The sequence below is a fragment of the Lithobates pipiens genome, unplaced genomic scaffold, assembly GCF_037356315.1.
Source record: "Lithobates pipiens isolate NorthernLeopardFrog02 unplaced genomic scaffold, aLitPip1_a1.2 Scaffold_3, whole genome shotgun sequence".
Classification (NCBI taxonomy): Eukaryota; Metazoa; Chordata; class Amphibia; order Anura; family Ranidae; genus Lithobates; species Lithobates pipiens.
In genome coordinates this window covers 90,667,549-90,690,679 of record NW_027507790.1, presented here as the reverse complement: position 1 = coordinate 90,690,679, position 23,131 = coordinate 90,667,549, and the positions used below count along the sequence as shown (strand labels likewise).

The window sequence follows — 23,131 nt, the reverse complement described above, 5'->3', positions numbered from 1 at the left end:
ATAGACTTCTATGGAGGCTTTGAAGACGATTTGAAGCACTACTAAAGTGACACGGGATATACTTTTGAAGCAAAGCAAATGCAAGGTGTGTTTTGATGCTTCTGAGATGCTTTGGTAGTGCTTCAATGATGCTTTGGTGGTGCTTCGGTGGTGCATTAATTAAGCTTGGCAGGTGACGGTGTGCGCGTGTAAATCTCAATTTCTTAAAAAAAAGCTGAATTAAAGCCTCTCAAAAGCTTCAGGTGCTTCAAGCGAGCTTTGTCATAGACTTCTATGGAGGAGTCTGGTGTAATTTTTTAAGCAAAGCAAGGTGTAAGCAGGACTGTAAGCTAACCATTTTATTTAGTGACAGGCGCTTTGACTGGCATTCAGAGAGCATTAAAAAAGCGTGTCTGAAGCCATGTTTTGAAGCAAGTATAAACGGATACTTACTTAAATAGAACCAGAGTTTACTGTCACTTTTAGCTTGTTTTAGGGTCTGAGGTACCACAACGATTTAACAAAGTGTTAAAAAAAAAAGCGAGACCACTTTATTTTGATTGTTTTCTTTATTTGACACATCACATAAGGAGATCAATGTGTGCTAGTAGCATGCAGAGGAAGACATTTTTAATCTAGATTGTGGGTAACATCAGCTTTAAGTCTGACAATGTTTATTTTATAGTTACATCATGCTTTTTTAAATGCAAACATTAGCATACAAGTCTCTGCGCCATTTCAGTCCATATCTGCATGCGTTATTTACAAAGGAAAACAAATTTTGCTCGGCTCATGTGCCTGACAATGGCGCATTTGAAGAATAAAAAAGGATAAACACACAAAGTGAAGATGACTAAATTGTTCTAAGCACGGCTTGTCTGGGAAAGAAGTCTTGTAACCAGGAAACTGTTAGTTTGTTTAAAACGCTGATTGTCTGGAAAAAAAAACAAGGTTGCTAAAATACTAACCTTTCACTACCAGCATTACTGTGACAGGCTGTAACAGTGAAGTCTCCGATTACAGTATTATTAATGCAGTTTTTTTGTGACCTTTGACGATCTACTTATTCATATGAATGGATAACTTTATTTTTACAATATATTGTTTGACAGAAAAATGTTTCATTACAATGCCATTATCCAGATGTCCTATTGATGTCACAAATAGGGATTTTGAAGACTTACAAAATACCAACAATGAAACATAAATTCAGGAGGATAGCACAAAAGTCTTGTTAAGTTGTAGGCTTTCAACAGAAGCCTCAACCCCACTTTTATCATACATTAACAGACTGATCACATTAGAACGCATCAAAACTGGACAGCATGCGCCCTTGGTATGTAAAGTGCAGTAAAGACATTTTCTGAAGATGACGCTTCAGTGTTTAAATTGAAACTGTATGCAAACGGAAGCATCTTATTTATTTTAAAATTAACAGCACTTAAATAAAATGTATCCTAAAATTAGTGTGGTTTCCACATTTCATAACTTACTGAAATTGCATTATGCAGCACTGATATTACTAGGACCCTATAGTGAGTTGTCTTCAATCTCTAACTGAATGCAGATCATTTTAGTCTACAGCAGTGATAAACTGCATTGCAGGAACAGTGTTTAGCCAGAACTTCCATTTCAGTACTGTGAAGATGTAAGGTAAGGTGGCAGTATGAGCTGCAGTCAGGTAAAGGTCAAACATGTCTCCTTATCAGCATGCATGAAAAGTAAAGACCATTGTGCACAGCCTAATACACAATTTATAATCATTATTATACTGATAATACATTTTTTGTAGCTATTTTTTATAAGTTTACAAACTAATGTTTTAATTCTAATTAAGAGCTGGACTGTCTAATGAAAAAGCCTAGCAGTGTCTTTTTACTTTCAGGCAGACTATATGATTGATTACCTGGTTAAGTACCTCCTCTGATTCAGCCAGGTGGGACTTGAAGGCTATTTCCACTTTTTACAGAAAAATAAAAATTGCACATATCTTAGCAGGAAGAAAAATGTGCATTTATGTTTATTTTTTTATTTTTTTTGCATAGGAACCTGCAAAGCATGGCACCCCGATCAGTGGACCAAGAGTGTATTGTTAGATTCCTGGAGACAATTCCTTCAACTCTATGTTCACACCAAGGTATGGACTTTATGTTGGAGAGCTGGACTACAAATGGGGTGATTACTTCACTCATGCTCCATTGTGAGCTCCATCTGTTGCTTGAAAGTGGTAATTTTGAAATATTAATTTGAAATATTTTATATTTACCTGATTAAAAATATTTTTTTTGTTCTGGACATTGTAAGTTAAAAATAAATTATAAATATATATTTTTTCAGATCTCAGCCTTGATGGGAAGGTAGTAGTGCTGAGAAGTACACCCAGTATTTCTCAGCACTACTGATCACTGATCAAGGCTGAGATCTGAAAAAAAATATATTTTAAATTTATGATGTTCAGAACAAAAACAATTTTTGAAGAGTTGCGTCCATAGGCACCTATCCAGTTCCATGCTGAACCAGTTCAAGAAGTACCTTTGGCAATACTAGCTAACCAGTTTCTCTCAATACAACTGAACTGATAAAATGTAGCTCATGAAAGTTAATGGGCCTAGGTCAGTGATGGCGAACCTTGCCACCCCAGATGTTTTGGAACTACATTTCCCATAATGCTCAACTACACTGTAGAGTGCATAAGCATCATGGGAAATGTAGTTTGAAAACATCTGGGGTGCCAAGGTTTGCCATCACTGGCCTAGGTCTTTAAATAGTCAAACAGATTAGATCTGTAGGCAAAAAATAATTTTCTGGATATGCCAAAAGATATGCTGCCTATTTAAAACAATTGTAAAAAAAGTGGACTGGTTGCCTATAGTGATCAATCAGGTTCCATCTCGATACGTGAAAAATGATATGATCGTATTTAGGTCAGCATTTGTTCTACTGCTGTAAGTCTCAACATACTAAACTTTTTGTAACTGCATGGGTTTCCTTCATTAAGTATTTGATACGTTGATGACAATAACTAATTTAGTCTTTGAACACTGAGTGAATATGGCAACTCATATTTTGAACATAAAGGTTTTCTCTAGATCTATATATGTAAATCTAAATGTGACAAACACAGTAGTGCACACTTCATAATATCCTCACACAGCTTCAGCAAGTCAAGCAAGGCCCTGGCATGAAAATAAAGATACTGAAGAAAAAAAACTGCTCGTGCACCTTTATGGTAAACATATTACATTACAGAGATCTACTTCTGTTGATAAAAAAAGTAAGAAAAGTCCTCAAGTAAAACAGGTGTTCTTTTCAGATGGACTGTGTATTAAAGTCTAAACAGTACAAAGAGGACCAATCAGAATAGATTAGAGTATGAGAATGCAAACAATTATATTCATAAAGGCTCGCTCGTACCCAGTAAAATAGGCTAAGATAACTTCCTCTGGAATAAAATTATCTGCTCGTATATAGACACATTTCTGTAGAAGAAGATAGAAGCATGCACAAGTTGGCAATAATGAAAGATTAAAGTTTTTTCTAAACATTGTGCTTCTGTAACTACTTACAAGCAGAAAGGCCCAGGTCTAAGTAGGAAAGTAGATAGCTAGGTTTTAAGTACAAAGTCAAGAAAATTCTTAAGTGCTAAAGCTTCATGCAGAAAACAGAACAAGCAGCATTGCATATATCATAGCTCCCAACTGTCTCTGATTTAGAACAAAGTCCCAGTTTCCCAGTGCTCAACCTTTCATCCATTTTCTAAATTGCTGTTGGTACATTTTAAAAGCCAGAGTAAAGGAATAATAGTGGTTAAAAAAACGCACTTGTGGGTTTAATTAATCATTTTTTTGGGGGGATAATTCTCCTTCAAGGGGGCGTGGTCAGGGTGTGTACTGTGCATACATATTTTTGATAATAGGTGTTCCTTGTTCCTATCGCAAAAAGTTGGGAGGAATGTATATAGCTGCTTCAAAGAAAAAACAGGAAGTGAGATTGCTATTTCATAATAGTGTTCATGTTCAAAAGCTAATATTAAGTCATTCAAAACTAATATTTCAGTAGATGCCCACAGATCAAATCACAGCTTCTTATACCTGTCAAGGACACTGAAGACAGGTGACCTCATTTAAGTTTTCTCCACCTGCCATGACCATGGCACAGCAGGCCCACTCTGTGGGGTATATTTAAAAAGCATTAAATGTGAAATTCACCAAATATTCACTGTAGGCAAATCCTCATGATAAATGTGTTTTAAAATTCAGCAATAATTCACCTGCAGTCACAGTTTGGTAAGTGTCACATTCACTGCTTTATTAATGTTGATTTTTTTTTATAATAAATGTACAGGGCGGTGAATGGAAACAATAAGACCTAATGCAGAAGTGACAAAAATGGGACCTTCAGGAAAACTGCTGCTTGAGTTCTTGACAGATACAGTAAGTCAGTGGGAGATTCAGTCCATACATATCTAAAATATCAGTATTGGGGGACTAACATTTTAATGAAAAACAAACCTGAAATTCATAAGTTCTTATGTCTCATCACTACTATGGTATGCTGGTTTGAACCAGTAGACATTGGCTTGGCACTAGTAGACACTCCTCCAGATGAGGTTGTGATGACATTTAGGTTGGCATGATAATGTAACCTTATTTGGCATAGTAAAAACCTGTGGCAACTGTTGCTCTGAAAAGATATTGAAGAACACCAGTGGTTTGTGTACCACAAGGGTTTACATTTTGGGTACCATTCAGCGTTTAGAGTCTAGAAACTGTTGCCCCCACCACCAATAGCCACAGTTAGCCACTGACAAAATACAAACAAAACCAAATTATACTTTGATTTGACATCAGCCTAGTAACCTGCTTATAGACAGGACTTACTGTTCATGTCTTTTCAAATATTTACAAGTAAGGAAAAGGAAACATGGAGTTATAGTCGTAATTTCTGAGAATTTCATAGTAACAGATATGCCATTCTCAGATAAATCATGGCCTTATCAGTTTTTGTTACTTAACTTTCATAAAATAATACTGATAAAACTATATGCATTGAAAACAGCAAGCTGTCTAAATTAAAGTCTGAAGTCTGGCAATAAATACAGTATCTAGTTGCTGTTGGTTACAGTGGAAGCGGTATGACACCTGTATTATTCAATCACAGGGTAAAAAATAGTATTGCTACCCTAAATGTATCTCAACATATACACAAATAATGAGGAGTTTACTATGTATTTCTGCTATCTTTTCGCTTTAAACATACACATTATTTAAATAAAAACGGAATATCTTATCTCTGTGTTACCAAACACCATATAACTGTAAAATGTCACATATATGAGTTAAACAACATTACAGGTTATATTGCACCAATCACTAGGAATACATGAAATAATCTTTAAAGTTACAAATTATTTAAAGGGGCAGTCCATCAAGCTGATATTTCAGTTTTGACGCTGGTAGGTTATATAATCCTCTAACCAGAATCTACCAAAAATGAAAATCTTAGTTTTGGGTAGACTAACCCTTTAACTTTATTTTGGAATGATTAGAACTGTTCACTCTATAGAATACTATCTATTATAAATTGTAAAAATATTGGTCCGAAAATACTGCTACTACAGGTCAATCATTTTAAGATTTACTCTCTAGACTAAAATGACTACAGTCTAATATATATTTTAGCAGATTTAAATGTAATAATTTTATCATTTTACATGTGCTATTATTGTGTCCCTTTAGAAATGATCCCGAAAAATGTCTATCCTAACACAGACTGTTCCCAGAACCAAAAGGAGGTTCATATAAAAATACAAATGTTATATTTGATAAAGACAGGTTTCAAACATAATAAATCAAATTTTGAGTTGGACACTCACATTCAAATGAGGTCTATGTTAAAATTATGGAAAGACTTTTAGCATGCAATTAAATGATATTATATGTCTTACCACAGTTTGTATGTTAAAGAAGTTCTAGCACCTCTAAAATAGCATATCCCTCCGCTTAGAGCCCTTTCACACTGAGACATGGGTCGCGTTAGTGGTAAAGTGCCGCTAGTTTTAGCAGTGCTTTACCACTGTTATAGCGGTGCTTTTTGGCAACTAGCGGGGCGCTTTTAACCCAGCTGGCAGCTGGGGAAAGGGTTAAAACTATCCGCAAAGCGCCGCTGCCAAAGCACTTTGCAGGCGCTTTGGCAGAGCTGCCTATTGATTTCAATGGCAGGGGCGGTTTAGGAGTGATGTATACACTGCTCCCACACCACCCCAAAGACGCTGCTTGAAGGAATTTTTTTTTGGTCCTGCAAGCGCACCGCCCCAGTGTAAAAGCACTCAGGCTTTCACATTGGGATGCTTGAGAGGCACTTTTCAGGCACTTTACATGTCCTATTCTTATCACTAAAACTCCTTAAAACATCTTAAAACACCCCTTCAGTGTGAAAGGGGTCTTAATCTGCAAATGGGGATCACTGCTCTCCATGTGAGGATGGCATTCTCTCCTTAGAGATCCTACGCCCCCCCCCCCCCCTCCCTGTAAGAACTGTGGCATAGCAATCATCAAGGAGCCTGAGCTTTGCTGATTGCAGCTATGTAGCTCTGACACAGAATTCAGAGGTCCTCAAGTGCAGGCTACATGAGAGTTACATGCTATTTTAGGGGCCCTGAAACCCTTTTAACAAAAATCAATGCAGTACTTACTGTTTCACTGTATTCTAAATGTCTTTCAGTAATTTTCACAACGAATTTGATTAGACTTTAATGTGTCTTTGTTAAGGAATAATTATATTTATCAGTAAGCTACCACAGCCAATTTAAAATTGGCCTATACTAAAATGATATTGTGCTGGGTTAAAGTAAAAAAGCAACCTAAATGCCAAAATAATAACATTTCCAGCAGAAAACATTAATCCAGGCTGCCTACAAAGCAAGTTACATGATCTCTCCTAGACATTTGATGAAAGATTTACATCCTTGGTCATGTGATCAGTAAGGGAAGGAACCTGGAAAAATATTTTCTACTTAAAAGGTATATCAGCCATTATACTTTATTTATCCATCCCAGCAAAAAGTATAAAATTATAGGTTTGCTTTAAATTCAAGAATGAGATACATTACATTAGCAACTTAAAGGGGGTTTCTCACTGTTTCTAAAAATAGGCAAAATATTCACATATTATGGTATTCCTATAAAAGACTATGGGAGGATTTCATAAAACTGAAGAGTGCAAAATCTGGTGCTGTTCTGCATAGAGACCAATCAGCTAAAAATTGGTAGCTAATTGGCACAGCTGCACCAGATCTTGCACTCTGCAGTTTTAGTAAATCAACCTCAAGGTGTTATGTCTCTTATTATGGAACAGTTTTTTTTCTTTTCTCAGCCACTGGTCCATTGTCCACTGAAGATCCACAAACCCAAAGCTTGTGGTCAGCAGTCACATAAGTGAGCACAAAACCCATTTAATACTAAAATAACTTTATAGGGGATTTTTTTCTATTAGTATTTTTACATTATGTACTTAGAACACTTGGGTTCTTTTGTTAATAAAGATATTGTCACTAAGAAAACAAAGTTTTAAAAGACATACTATGACATTTCTGTTATGCCAGGAAAGTCATGAAAGTGTTTTGACACAAAAAAAGGTTGAGGACCACTAGTTTAAATACTTGTGGAGAACAAATGATATCACATTCAATGTACTATTACTAAATGTAATGTGATTGTTTTATAATAGAATGGCGGTAGAAAACATGGGAACATAACAAACCAGAGGCAAGGCAGGGACAACCCTTTGTTCTACAAGGACTGTCACTGGTCTGACTCACATATCCACGTTTTCAAAGTGGGAAACCCCCTTAACTGGATTTAAATATTTAGTCTAAAAAACACATCAGCAACATGGAAAAACACAGCATTGAATTTTGAGTTTTCTGGTTTTTGAAATATGTGATTATCAAGGTGTACTGGAAAATGTCTTAATTTTATCATGTTTATACGGTTATAGCATACAGTTTTATTTACGATATTTAATCTTCTAGAAGTCAGTAGGTGTGTAAACCTTCGAAAATATAGACATTTTTGTTTTGTGCTCTGAAATAGTTATTTTGTAGAATGTAATATATGGTGGAAACCCAAGCCTGTCGGATAAACAATAACTGTTTTTCCAGACAAGAAGTGTATTTACCATAAATCAATGCGCAAATACTTTGTGCCTTAGTAAAGATTTTTTTTAAAAAGTTCAGTCTAAATATATATTATATCAGATTGCCAGTCAGCGGTGGTAATATAAGTGGATTTTGTTGTAACTATGATGGACATTTTGAAAACATGCTCCACAGGTAACTGGGCAGAAAGTGTGGTGCTGCCCATAACAACCACTTGCATGGCACTGTAAACTGTCATTGCCCAAGCAGTGCTTAGAAAGGGAATGCAAACATCTGATAAGCTGCGCTTTTTTCACAGTTAGCTGTAGAGCAAAGGGGCTCATATATAAAAACAGAAGCAAAGGAATAGTGCTGTTTCCCATAGCCACATATTAGATGCAGAACTGCATCTATTTAGTTTTCAGGCCAATAGCTATTAAGCCAATAAGCTATTAAGCCAATAAGCAACTTATCCAAATTCCTTTGCTGTAATTTTCTAAGTGAGTGCCAATTAACATGATTGGTAAGCATTAAAAAGAAGGCTGAGAAACAAACACATGTATCATTAAAATTCATCTATCAGCATTTGTTCTGAAGGCAAACAAAAAAAGCTGTATTTATATCTAATAAAGAATATACTAGGAGCAACTATATTTTCTCTATCTCTAAAAGCCAAAAGTGTGAATGCTTTGGAAGACAAGACATAAAAAGTTTACAGTGAGTTGGTACAGAGCGTGAACGTTTGGGGAACACGGCAGCTGTCATTTAATCACTTGATACATGGTTTTCATTCTGTAGAACATGCCAGCGCTCAATCTTCTTATCTTTATTCTTCAGGCACTCATACCAGTGTTTCAAGCGCTCTCCTTTGGCATTGATGCCCAGCTGACAGCCACCTACAGGGAGAATCCAGACATAATAACTTGATATAAAACTGTCAGATAATAGAAATGTGTTAAAGCTTACCACAAAGCAAAATCAAACACTGTAGAGAAGAGTTTATACAGGATTTATATTAAAACGAAGGACTAGCTGATAGCAGCTGATAGCAGATCAATGCTATTACTAGATACTGGGCCACACGGTAAGTACAAAAAGTCCATATTTTGGATATCAGTGGGTTAAAACTTCTATTGACATTTTACTACTGTCTGTATGCCCAGTAAGATGTTTCCTTAAGTCTTGTCTATTTTATAGCTGTTTGACAGAGCAGGAAATGGAAGGAAGCCCTCCCGAAAGGGGAAAATACAGTAATAAAAAAAACACATCTAGTGTAGCACGGAAGGCTGAGCTTGATCCCATTCTTCCTATACTTCAAGTCACCATTTTTTTTTGGCTCAGCTATGCAATGAAGAAAATAAACAGATTTTCAGCATGTATTTTTGACCATTTTCATTTATCCAAAGTATTTAATCAATAGTATTAATGGCAATGAACCCAAGCTCATATTTTGATGACAAACTTGTTATGTGCAATTGTTATGTGGAAATTATGCTTTGATTAACAAAATTATAAGGTTATCAGTTATCTTTTCTGTCTGATTGTACACGCTGATGCAGTGCAATCAAATTGCATTCATGCATTACCAAGGCAATAATTAACCTGTCATTGAAGTCATGATAAATGAGAATAGATGAAAGGTAGATTGTGTTTTGTGTATTACTAATAAGGTCTTGAAACAGTCATGTTTCTAAATGTTGTTTGCACAGTAAGTAGTGCATGCACTACTTTTCAAAAACACACTGCACCGAATTACATGGTACTGGGGTACAATACGATTCAGTGCAGGCAAACACGCAGCATTTATGACCTGCTTTTGGGGTGTCATTAGGAACGCAGTACAGAAAGTGAGCACGGAACGTGGGTTTCCCGAACCGTGTTCTGGTGTGAATGATCCCTTAGATAACAGACCCCCTTCACATCACAGCTCCTCCCCCTCACATCACAGCCCCCCCTTTACATTGCATACCCTTTTGCAACTACAGCCCCCATCACAATCGCCCTTCCAGTTATAAACCCATGTGGCCACCATTGTCATCCTCACAGCATGGCCGGGGGGGTGGGAGTTGCTGCAGATTTGGATGGAAAAAACATCACGGAAAAACAAGCAATGTCCTCACAGTGATGGTTCCTATGCACGTTCTCCTAAAAAACGCACAGTAGATCTACCTTCTCCATCTTTCACTTCACTTCCTCAGACAAAACCACTCTCAGTCTATCCTCTCAACCAGGCACCAGGTAAAATATGAGCTGACGGGGGAGTATCCGGATGTGAACCAGGGAGGACGTGCCGCTGCAGAGCTCCGCTCATCCTTTCAAATAATCCTCTGCCATCCTCCCTGTTCGAAGTCCTGGAGAGCCTGTGGAGTTCCCCTTTCTTCCTCAGAACATCGGTGGCACCGGAGGAGCCGGTTATTGTGGGGCAAGGCGCCTCCATACAGGAGCACCCGGTTGCGGCCTACTTAGCCTGGCGCGGCCGCCCGCCATCTTGAGGCCTGTGAAGGCCTGTGAAGCCTCCGGACGACCGCTCTAAAGTGCTGCAATCGTGGAGTGGAGGGCCGCGGAGTGCGGGCGTGGTCGAGGCGGCATCTGTGGAGGAGCTGATGAGAGGAGTGACAGCGAGATAGTCTGGATGCTGCCATCCGTGGCCGCCATTTTGAGGCCTATGGAGCCATCATACCTTGCCAGGAGGGGAGGTGAGTGCTAACTCTGGGGCCAGAAACCAGTACCATCAAGCAGTGACTTGGATAGGTGAAGAGGTGGCCAGCTAGGAGTCCTTGTTCTCTCCGTATGTGACTGTGCTTCTCTGCTGTGAACTCTTAAAGGGGAACACCCTATTGCTTTAAATTTCACCCTGCACATTGTCGGTCTGTTTGCTCATGCCCTCAAAAAGTAAATCTGCAACTAAGAAGGCCCCACCTCAGCCTGCGCCTTGCCCCAGTAACATTCTGAATCAATTTAAGGCGCTGTTGACTCCGCCAGCAAATGATACCACTGTTATCTTGGCGGCAATTGAACAGAGCAGAACCTCATTGTTGGTCCGCATTGATCACCTAGCGGAGGAATGCAATCTCATCAGAGCAGACCTAGACAAATTTAGGGGCAGACTCTCTGAAACCAAGTCGCGAATCTCTGCCACGGAGGACATTACTGCCCGCCATGATGACACCATTCATAACCTGCAGCGCACTGTTCAAACGCTAGTGGCTAAATTTGACGATGCAGAAAATTGCCTGCAGAGGAATAATGTCAGGGTCCTGGGTCTCCCGGAGGGGGCAGAAGGGGATCGCCCAGCGTAATTTGCGGGGGGCCTTCTTTAAGACTCCTCTCAATTTGACTGAGGTACCTCCGACGTACGTGGTGGAAAGGGCACACAGAGTACCAACGGGTCGGGGTACCTCCGGGGCCCCACCGAGGCCCTTTCTTGTGAGATTCCTTAATTATCGGGACTGGGACTGCATCCTCCAGGAGGCTCGGAAGCATCCAACTCTGCCCTTTGAGAATACGGTGGTACACCTTTATCCTGACTTCTCGGCAGATCTACAGAGACGGCGCAAGACCTTCACAGATATCAGAAGACGGCTACGGGAACGGGATTTGAAATACTCCATGCTCTATCCTAGTCGCCTACGGGTCCAGCATGAGGGCTCTGTGAAGTTTTTCGATTCTCCTGCGGAGGCAGATACCTAGCTGCTGTCTCTGAGATGATTGTTTGGGCCTACCTGTCCGGTTGCAGCCTCGGAGGCTGCTGTTTTTTTTATGGTTTCCCTTCATCAGGTTCGTTGCTCCTGTTTCGGTTTGAGTACCCCTCAGATCTCACCTATGTATTTAAAGTTGGGGATACCTCGGTCTATCATGTCCATGGTAGGGGGGGGGGGAAGAATTGGGACATTGCTATACTTCTCCTTCATACTTAGGTTTCACGGAGACTCTTAGCCGCACCTCAGTGGGCCTCCTGCTAGGCTATATGCTCCTCCATTACACTGAAACACCCACAAATCCTGGGGCTGAGGAGGGACACACCTTTGTGCTGCCCACTTGGGTGAGTAACGGGTCGCCGACAGGCATCGGGGAGCTCTACGGACACGGACAATATGTTTATGCAAGTTAGATTTTTTGCACTTTTTGTTTATGTGTTTTTTATTTTTTCCTTTTTTGGAACATTGGTCCATCTGACCTTTATTAAAAAGCTGCATGTAACTATTGTTTTGGTTTGCTACACAGCAGCAGGGAGTTTACAGGGGTCAGGGGTTAGGTTACTTAGTATGTGCAGCCTTCCATGTCAACTTTCTTGTTATTTCACGGATATGTTATATGACTGAAAAGCATAACCAACTGTATTTCATCCTCTTCTTGCAGGGGTGCTGCTTAATGTTTATTGAGCTAACAGGTAACAATGGCAGGATTCATGATTAATGTGGTATCTTGGAATATCCGAGGCCTGAACGACAAGTTTCGTAGAGCCTTAATGTTCCAATATTTGAAAACGATCACTCCGCATGTGGTGTTTCTGCAGGAGACACATCTGGATGGAAGCAGGGCGCTACATGCGACATGCTCCACTTATTCTAGGGGTGTGTCTATTCTTATTAGTAGAGCGGTACCCTGCACCATACATCATGTCATCTCAGACACGGGAGGCAGGTTCCTGATTGTTGTTGCTGATCTCAGTACTTGCAAGATGGTTTTGGTTAATGTCTACATACCCCCCCCCCCCTTTTCAGGTACAGATCTTGTATGATCTATTAGGTAAATTGGCACCATACATGCATCTTCCACTTATTATAGCGGGGGATTTTATAGCCATACTCTCTGCTACGTTGGATTCTTCTAATACATCTAGGGTGGCATCAGTTGACCTTTCTGCATGGCCAGCTACGGCCTCTCTAACAGAATTATGGCAGTGGAAGAATCCCTCCACTAGATGTTATTCTCATTTGTCCAAAACGCATAGATCTTCTTCAAGAATTGATTTGGCTTTTGCTAATGCATCCATGTTGCAGTTGGTGGGTGGAGCCAAATATTTAGCAGGGGGCATCTCAGATTACACGCCACTTTCGGTACACATTGCTCCCCCTTTGGTTTTTAAAGGAGGAGCATGGAGATTAAATCCGGGCTGGTTGGAGGTAGAAGAGGTATTGTCCCAGGTGGCCCCACATTATAATAACTACTGGAATGATAATATAGGGTCTGCTGACCCCACAGTGGTATAGGATGCATTTAAGGCCTGTATGCGAGGCCACTATATTTCAGCCATTAAGCAGGCACGCAGGTCTCATAATCAGAAAGAGCAGGAGCTGCAGGACAGGGAAAGGGTTTGTGCACTGGCTCACGCCAACAACCAGTCTGATGTCACGTATGGGGCCTTATTAGAGGCCAGACGCACACTTGCACTTCACTTCGCTGACTTGACACATACCTCTAGGACAGTGATGGCGAACCTTGGCACCCCAGATGTTTTGGAACTACATTTCCCATGATGCTCATGCACTCTGCAGTGTAGTTGAGCATCATGGGAAATGTAGTTTCAAAACATCTGGGGTGCCAAGGTTCGCCATCACTGCTCTAGGACAAAATCTGCAGAATCCCTTTTTGAACAAGGGGATAAAAATGGTAAACTGCTGGCAATGTTGGTGGCAGAACAGAGAATACAAACCAATATACCCTGTATTAGGAATGTTAGGGGGATGTGCTCACTAACCCTACTGATATTATGGACACGTTTGTGGAGTATTAGAAGACCTTGTATGCTCCTATTCCGGTCTGTGATTCCCAAGAATTGGATGCACTGTTGACGTCCCTTGAGATTCCAGTGCTGTCTGCAGGGGATAGGGAGGTGTTGGAGGCTGACATAAATGAAAAAGAAATTGAAGCAGCTATAAGGGCTTTCCCCCCTCACAAATCTCCCGGGCCTGGTGGTTTCAGTATTGAATGGTATAGGCTGCATTTGGAGGACCTAGTTCCTAGGCTTAAAACCCTGTTCTCCTACTGTCTCAAGCACAAATGCATCCCTGATTCCTTAGCTGAAGCGCAGGTGATTCTTCTTTTGAAGCTGGGCAAGGACATTTTGTCCTACTCATCCTATAGACCCATAGCGTTGTTGAATCAGGATCTAAAAATCTTAACGAAGGTTCTGGCTGCCAGACTCTCCAAAGTCATTACCACTTTAGTTGACATAGATCAGACGGGTTTCATACCTCAAAAATCTGCTGACACTAATATTCGCAGACTGTTTGCTCACTTACAGATTGAACACGACAGGACAGGTTCTAGGGTAGTGGTGTCTCTGGACATGGCCAAGGCCTTTGATTCTGTGGACTGGCAGTATATGTTGGCAGTTCTACGACACATGGGCTTTGGTGACGTCTTCATGACCTGGATCTCCTTACTATATGGTAAACCTCAAGCGGCCATAAAGATAGGCACCTCGGTTTCCCCTCAGTTTCCAGTGGGTAGGGGCACGCGCCAAGGGTAACCGCTATCCCCATTCTTATTTGCACTCGCGATAGAGCCCTTGGCTATAGCATTACGGAGGTCACCCGAAGTGGGAGTGTTGGAGGTAGGGGGCATCCGGGAATGCATTACACTCTACGCGGACGACATTCTTCTTTTCTTGCGTGATGCAGGGCTGTCTTTGGAGGCGGTGTTTGGGGTGCTTGACAAATTTGCCATGTTCTTCGGACTCCGAGTTAACTGGGAGAAGTCCACGGTGATGGCTTTTGGTACATGTGTGTTGTACTGTATGCGTTGATAAAACTGTTAATAAATAAAACTTTACAAAAAAAAAAAATGAGCTGACCACAACTATCCTTCAGGCGAGCCCCAGTCGGGGAATGCCCATTCTAATTCAAACACTCCGGATGACACTTACCTGTCACTGAACACACAAATAGGGTCTTTATGACCCTTTTCCTCACATACTTCTTATGATGTCACATATACAAAGAAATAAAAACAGAGTTTTACTCCAGAACTTGATTCATGTCAACGCCTTAATATAATTAATCTTTCTAAACATAATATATATATTGTGTATATAAAATGTCACTATTGCCTTGGTTCTTTTGTAAAATGATTATATGTATATTTCTTTTTGCTGTATTCTATTTGTGTAACTCACTTGATGTCATCCCTACCCGGGGATATATTATGCCTCGGTTTGTGTTTATATCTGCGTTTTTCTTTGGGTTTCTTCTTGACCCATTTTTTGAGTTTCATCTGGCATGCGCGGGCCATCCGTGTGTTCTCACCATTGGGTGGCCTCTTTGTCACTTTCTGCAACCCAGGGGTGTGGCTCTTCACCTGTGGCTCCTTCTGCCATTTGAGTTGGCGGACGCCTGGTGGCTGACATCACTCCGGCGTTCTGGGCGGGGCAGCACCGCGTGTCATATGTCCGTGGACCAAGCCGGAATGCACGCCAGCTGAGGAAAGATGGAAGTTCACTGCCTGGCCGGCTTTCCCTCACCAGTCAGATGTATATAAAGTCCAGGCACCCCCAGCGTCCCAGGAGCCATCTCCTCGATCCACGGACTAGGATGTGTGGAATCTTCCACCGGCTGGGACTCTCTGGTAACATCTTATATGCATGGTAAACTACTTTATTATTACTTTCTTTTCTTTCACTTTTCACTAGCAATTTAGCCTGGCCTCTTTTGCTTCATATCCTTGGTATTCGCAGTAATATTTTAATATGGTTTGTATCCTGCCGTGGCTATATAGATACACATAGATCTTTTTTGGTTGTGGCCTGACTTTAATATCTACATGTGTACCCTCCTGAGTAATAATACACTTTTATTTTGCTGTGTAATTACTTTATGTAATAGCAATACAGCCCACAGTAAGATATGCATCTGTATGCATACATGCATATATTCTCTCACTTAACATATATATATATATATATATATATATATATGTATATATATGTATATATATATATATATATATATATATATATATATATATATATATATACCCTTCTTTTTTCTTGTTACCAGATTGCTTTTCCATCTCCACACCCTTCCCTCTTTTGGTGTGTTACTCTAGCAGGTCCGACGGATTTTGTTGTCATAATGTCCGACCGTGTGTACAAGGGCTTACTGTTATACAGTAATGCTACTTTGTTTTATTGTTAACCATCATTTGCTTAGCAGGTATGCCATTAAGCTGCTGCAGATTAATTTATCTTGATAGCAACAGCGTTTGCTCCCATGATACGTAAATCAGCTCCAGCACTGTAGGAGGTGATTTCACCACCACAGTTAAAAGAAAATGGTGCCTGTATGCCCATCATTAGAAGTGGGCGGATGAAGGTTGGTATTCTGATGGTTGGCATACCCACCGATCAATCTCTTTTTTGTTCAGCCCACAGGCTAAAAATTTTAAATTACAATATATGCCCAACAAGGACCAGCTGGACTTTGTGTGGTTATACCAGAATATACCAGAATGATCATCTTGGTATAATTATTTTCAGCCAGTGGTCAGCTTTCATTTAAAAGCATTCCTAGTGGCTAATTAGCCTCTAGACTGCTTTTACAAGCAGTGGGAGGGAACGTCCCCCCTCTCCCACTGTCTTCCATGGTTTTCTCGGGCTCTCCTGTGCCAACAGGGAACCTGAGAATGGAGCCGGTGGTTCCCCCAGCTGACCATAGAGCTGATCAGAGACCAGAATTGCTCCAATCATCTCTATGGCCTAAGAAATCACTTGTGACAAAAAATAAAATATTCAATAGGGCTCAACATGCCTCTCAGCAATTTCATTGGGGTGTCTACTTTCCAAAATGGGGTCATTTGGGGGGGGTTGTACTGCCCTGCCATTTTAGCACCTCAAGAATTGAGATAGGCAGTCATAGACTAAAAGCTGCGTAAGGTCCAGAAAATGTACCCTAGTCTGTAGATGCTATAACTTTTGCGCAAACCAATAAATATACGTTTATTGACATTTTATTTTTTTTGTTTTTTATAACAAAAAGTAGAAAATATCTTTTTTTTTTTCAAAATTTTCGGTCTTTTTCTGTTTATATCGCAAAAAAAATAAAAATCACAGAGGCAATCAAATACCATCAAAAGAAATCTCTACTTGTGGGAAAAAAGGATGCAAATTTTGTTTGGGTACAGCATTGCATGGCCTGCACAATTACCAATTAAAGCAGTGCAGTGCCAAATTGTAAAAAGTGCTCTGGTCATTGAGCAGCCAAATCCTCTGAAGTAGTTAAAGGGTGTACCCTAGGGGGGGTCTGAATACAAATATGATCTGCCTAGAAACTCAACCCATCCAGACTGACATCCACTGATCAAGGCATTTAATATTTACATAACTCCTCCCGAGAGCCAGCCCACGACTGGGATTTGGGTTCAAAGACTCTTAAGAGGTGTAGTGAGGCAGGGGGCTGTGCGGTCTTCAGGAAATATATACAGCACCCTGCTGGCCCCTCCTACTAGCAATGATCTGCCTGCTTTGCACAGGAAGACAAATGTTCCACTTTTTATTTGAATTAGCATGTTGATGAGGGTATGAGGGAGGGACCAGGAAAGGCAAAATATAACGCTGATTAAACTTTAAATAGTAAAGTATGGTTTAATTTGCCAATTCAGTAATTAGACAATATGATGACAATGTGCTTAGCAGACTTGTTGTTCAAAGATGGGGTCCTAGGATCAATCTACAAGAAGTCTGTATGTTCATGTTTACACTGGTTTCTTTAAGTTCTCCAATCTTCTTCCAGAACCCCAAAGCAGTCTGATGGGTTGATTGGCATCTAGACAAAATTGTCCCTAGTGTGTGCAGCATGTCTGTGATGTGAACATTAAACAGTAAACTCCTTTGTGGGCTGAGACTGATCTATATCATGTGTTATTTATACTCTAAAGAAATTGTGATTTTTTTTAGAGCTATATACTCTATGTGATTGATCCTGAGAAGATAATTTTTAACAATACTCATGCATTACATAGCAGTCAGACACTCTTAAGTCAACGGCGCCAAGATTTTGCTTTCAGGTGCAATCTAAATGTAGATTCTGCATCAGCTACATCTATTTCTGTGATGCCAGGTGTCTAGAAATTAGTGAATAATTAAAAATCTTCAGTGTGGACATTACTATTCCCTCCTCAGGGTGAATATTTGACTTGCCTGGTGTATTAGTGTTTGGTAAAAAATGGTCATAATTTACCATTTTTAGAGAACTATTATCTCAGCCAACCTAAAAAAGATGGGCAGTGGTAATGTCAGATGAGCGAATAAAGGATAAATGATAAATAAAGTAAAAACTCTTGTAGAATGGACATTACCATTTAAACATAGTGGTAAAAAGTGGTTCACCCACCTAAGACAGGAAGCCATTCCCATACAGTTTGGACAATAGCATCTATACACTTTTCAACTGTACAGTACATGAAAATGGAAGAAGAAATAATGGCATGTTTAAGAAATATAGAATTGCTAGTGACCTGTCTCAGAAGCCCCTGAAATGCTATTGCCCCAGTGCTCTATGCTAGATTTAATCACAAGAGGAGGCATGAAAAGAAAATTTTAAAAAGTGATCACAATTTGCTGCACCTGCCAGCCCTGTTGCCCTAAGTTTCATGGAAAATAAAGCTCTATCAGATACATCACTGCACTAGTGGCATTCGACTGTAATATAGAGTTTATGATGAACAGAACTTACCTATATAATCATTAGATTTTCCAATATCATAGTCCCATACTGATAAATCCAGTTGTTTTTTTGCAAGATCGCTGTGCTTTACATCAAAGAAGAATTCCTGAAGGAAACAGGTACACACAATATGAATCTTTTTTAGGTTACTAATCTGTGGTTTCATATTAAAATTTTATAAAATTTAAGGGGCTAAAATGAAGAAGGAAAAATATACAGATTTTCCTGAAACCAACCGGCTTCAGGAAACTGTTTTCTATTTACCTATTAGAAATGTCAGTCCCTTCTTCAGACAAGCAGTAACAACACCGCCCACTAGATGGCTTCACTTGTTCTTCTTTATGCGCCAATTTAGTAGTACCTAACATTCTTACTAATGGTCCAACTTAAAGGGATTGTAATGCATTAAGTTGAAAAAACTTCTGACACTGACCGGCCCCCTACCCACTCTCCCCGTTTAACTCACCTCAGCCCATTCGGTCGCTTGGTGGAGACACGCTGTGCCTCTCTGTCTGGGGTCGTCGGCTCCTGATTGGATAGATTGACAGAAGCACATCCATTGGCTACAGCTGCTGTCAATCAAATACAATGGCACGGACAGCAGGGGGTGGGGCCGAGTCCAGCATTGTGTGTCAATGGATGAAAATGCTGGACTCGGGAGCACGGCCGCAAGGTAACCCCCAGGGAGAGCGCTTCTTTTAGGGGTTCTACCAACGCGAGGAGGAGCTGCAAATGCCATTGAGGGACCCCAGAAGAGGAGGATCGGGGCCACACTTTGCAAAACTAACTGCACAGTGGAGGTAAGTATGGCATGTTTGTTATTTAAAAAACAAAACAAAAAAACAAGGGTTTACAACCCTTTTAATGCTTATAAACTATAACCTAGTGCAAACAATTAAGATTCTATAGAGAAATTGCCCCAGATAATTCAACATAGTGTAATCTAAGACACATCCCTCCTCTCTGGCAAATTTTGATTTTAGCAGGACAAGGAAAATGTCAACATTGTAGAGATTTTTTTTATGGTCTGCTTCAATGGGCTATTTCCACTGAACTTCACATTTTTCTTGTTGCTATGGTCAAATGCTAAACATAGAATACACTCCATATAGCTTTTATCTAGGGCATAAACTGAGACAGTTTCCCCAAAAAAAAAACTGTTGGCTAAAATACAGTATAGTATTACTGAATAATAAAGCTTATATAAAAATCAAAAAATTTTTTTTAAGATTGGGGTTTTACCATTTGTTACTTTATCAGGTAATTTCTTGCTGCCTGTGTCCTGCTTTGGATATATAGTTACTTAGTTACATAGTAGGTGAGGTTGAAAAAAAGACACAAGTCCATCAAGCCCAACCTGTGTGTGTGATTATCTGTCAGTATTACATTATATATCGCTGTATGTTGCTTATCTAATAGTTTCTTGCTCCCCACTGAGACCACCGCCTGTATAAGGGAATTCCACATCCTTGCCGGTCTTACAGTAAAGAACCCTCTATGTATATGAGAAGTTAGATGAACTCTCTCCAAAGTGAACAAAATTCCCATCTTAGAGAGTTTTCAGAGGAATAGGTGTCTGCATTGGTGAATTTTCCCTCACTTCTCGCTCTGGTGAAAACTTAACATTTTTTGGATGTCCCCTCACTTTCTGTCTCAATTACAACAATTACCGGGGTACATAAAGAGGGAGAGTCTGCCCAGTAGAAACACAGGTAGCAATAACAACTTGACAAAAGAGTCTATGCCCTTGTACACACGGTCGGAAATACCGACCACAAAATCTGTCAGATTTTTTCCGACAGATTTTGTCCGAAACTGGTGTTGCATACACACGGTCGGACAAAGTTGTCGGAAAATCCGATCAATCGGAACGTGATGACGTTCATTCGTTCAGCCTAGTAGCCAATAGCTTTGCTCTCGTACTTTGATCTGAGCATGCGTGGCACTTTGTCCGATCGGAATTCTCTACAAACGATCGGAAAAAGTCTGATCGGATTTTGTTGTCGGAAAATTTTAGATCCTGCTCTCAAATTTTTTTCAGTCGGAATCTCCGATGGAAAAAGTCCGATAGAACCCGCACACGGTCGGATTTTCCGACAAACATAATCCGATCGGACCTTTTCCGTCTGAATTTCCGACCATGTGTACAAGGGCTAAGTCTTCCCTACACTGTCAAAAAGCAAAAAAATATTGAAAGTCAATGAAAGTTAATGAAAAGCCAATTAAAATCTATAAATCAGAAAAAATATTTGGTGCATGTGTAACATTTTTACCTCATTGAATTCTGGGTTAAGAGTCTTTTTTTTTATCTGAGTCTTCTGCTTCGCTTTCTTACCTCCCTCTGGTTTTAGAAGTCTATAAATGTAGAAATGAAAAGGATTTATACATGCAAACTAGCATAGTTACTGCATTTGTTAACATTCACTTTATTCTAAGGAAAAATCCACTCAAAACCAAATTCTGGTGGTTATTTCAAATTGTAGGTTGTAGATTGCTGAGTTTCTGCCAAGTGGCTTAAAAGTGATTAAAACGAACTGTCACCTTCTAGGGGGAAGACCAGATTAAAATATAACTAAAAGCAATTTTGTTTCATTTTGGATAGAGTGGAGGGGAGTTATTAAATTTTAAGCCTGTCAGGTTTAAGAAACATCACGATAAAGCAAACAGCAAAATCTGCTACACAGATTAGGGTACGAATTTGCATAACAGTTGGCAAAATCCTTGCAATATATAACATTTCTCTGATACAGATTTATAAATGCAACAAATGCACTTTAACTACCTCCTGCCCTCAGGTCGCCCCCACACAGATATGTAAACCTGTACCTGTAACCCTGTAAAGGCTTTTAAAGCATCATATTGATTTTTAAATACAGTAGTTTGTCGCCATTCCACATGAGTTAGCAATTTTAAAGAAAGACATGTTCGGCATCTATTTATTTGGTGTAACATGAACTTTTATATTTTGACAAAAAAAATTGAGTATTACTTTGTATTGTTATGCACAAAAATGCAATAAAATATATTTTTTCCAAAAAAATTTGCGTTTGAAAAAACACAAATATTATGTGACATAAAATTGCAACTACCAACATTTATATATAATGTTTGTGGGATCTAAGTAATTATCTAGGCTGATTTTTACATGAGAGAAGTGTCTAGATTTGCTTGAGCAGCTAGCGGTTAAAGCCCAACTCTGGGAATAACAAAAATAGCCTTACAATGTAGGTATTGCAGAAGAGGCTGTATCACTTTCCTGACTTCCACCTCCAGCAAACTACTTTGATCTGTGTGACCACTCTGCCACAGCTAGAAGTTGCTCCTAGATGCGGTTGCACCCTTGCCCTCACCGCATACAATATAGGACCCACTGCAAGGATTTTTTGTTGTTGTGCTCTGTGTTAGGCTTCAAAACTACACCAGATGCTTTGTCTTGGATTTTGCCACATTTTCCAATGCTAGCAAAATGCATAGTCAAGAGACCATCCATTCAGGACCTCTGCTTAATAATCCATTGCCCTGGAAAAAAGAGCCATACATGCTTCGCTTTGGTTGTGCTGACTTTTTTTTCTGTCTAAATAATACAAAATGCATGTCATCTAAAATACATGCCAATTCACATCAATACATGCAATGCACAGGGTCTCTGAGAAATTGTTTAGAGGCAGGGTTGTTTAACTACTAGAAATTGATTCTACAGCAATACCCAGTGCATTAAAATGTTCTGTTTTTGTCTACTATTCCTTCAAATAATATAATACAGTATTCTAGTGAAATAAATATGTTGGCGAATAGTATTTTGTCTGTGAGACATTTATTCTCTTTATTTATTTATTTATTTTTAAGTATTTTTTTTTTCTAAAAAAATATAGGAGCTGCCATTACTGAAAATGCTAGCCTCCCAGTAATACAGATACACTGGCTAAGATAGTCAAGGGCCCTGGACCAGTATGGAGATCAGGAAAGTCATAGTAAAGTGTATCCTTGGTTGGTGACTCAATGCCTCGAAAAGGCTTGACATGAAAGGCAGGCAACTAACAAATGCAAGTCTTAAAGTGGAACATTACCTAAACATAAAAATGCAGGCTTTTTATTTTAGAAGAGATACACTATGGGTATTTACTAAAGGAAAATGCACTTTGCACTGAAAGTGCACTTGGAAGTAAAGTCGCTGTAGATCCGAGGGGGACATGCCAGGAAAATAAAAAACAGCATTTTAGCTTGCACATGATTGGATGATAAAATCAGCAGAGCTTCCACTCATTTCAGATCTACCCCTTAGATTTAGAGTGACTGATCTTTCAAGTGCACTTGCAGTGCAAAGTGGATTTACCTTTTGTAAATAACCCCC

The 23,131-nt window shown here is 39.6% G+C and overlaps 1 protein-coding gene across 1 annotated transcript in view; it reads right to left on the bottom strand.

Annotated features, from left to right (window-relative positions):
* Window positions 1-529: 529 nt before the first annotated feature.
* RPH3A (rabphilin 3A) overlaps window positions 530-23,131 on the bottom strand; it is a 396,706-nt gene continuing 374,104 nt past the window's right edge. The window contains exons 18-20 of the mRNA XM_077462038.1: window positions 21,054-21,135; window positions 18,790-18,886; window positions 530-9,012 (exon numbers count right to left, since the gene is read on the bottom strand). Coding sequence (XP_077318164.1) covers window positions 8,882-9,012; window positions 18,790-18,886; window positions 21,054-21,135 — 310 coding nt within the window. The 3' untranslated portion in view covers window positions 530-8,881. The remainder of the gene's footprint in view (window positions 9,013-18,789; window positions 18,887-21,053; window positions 21,136-23,131) is intronic.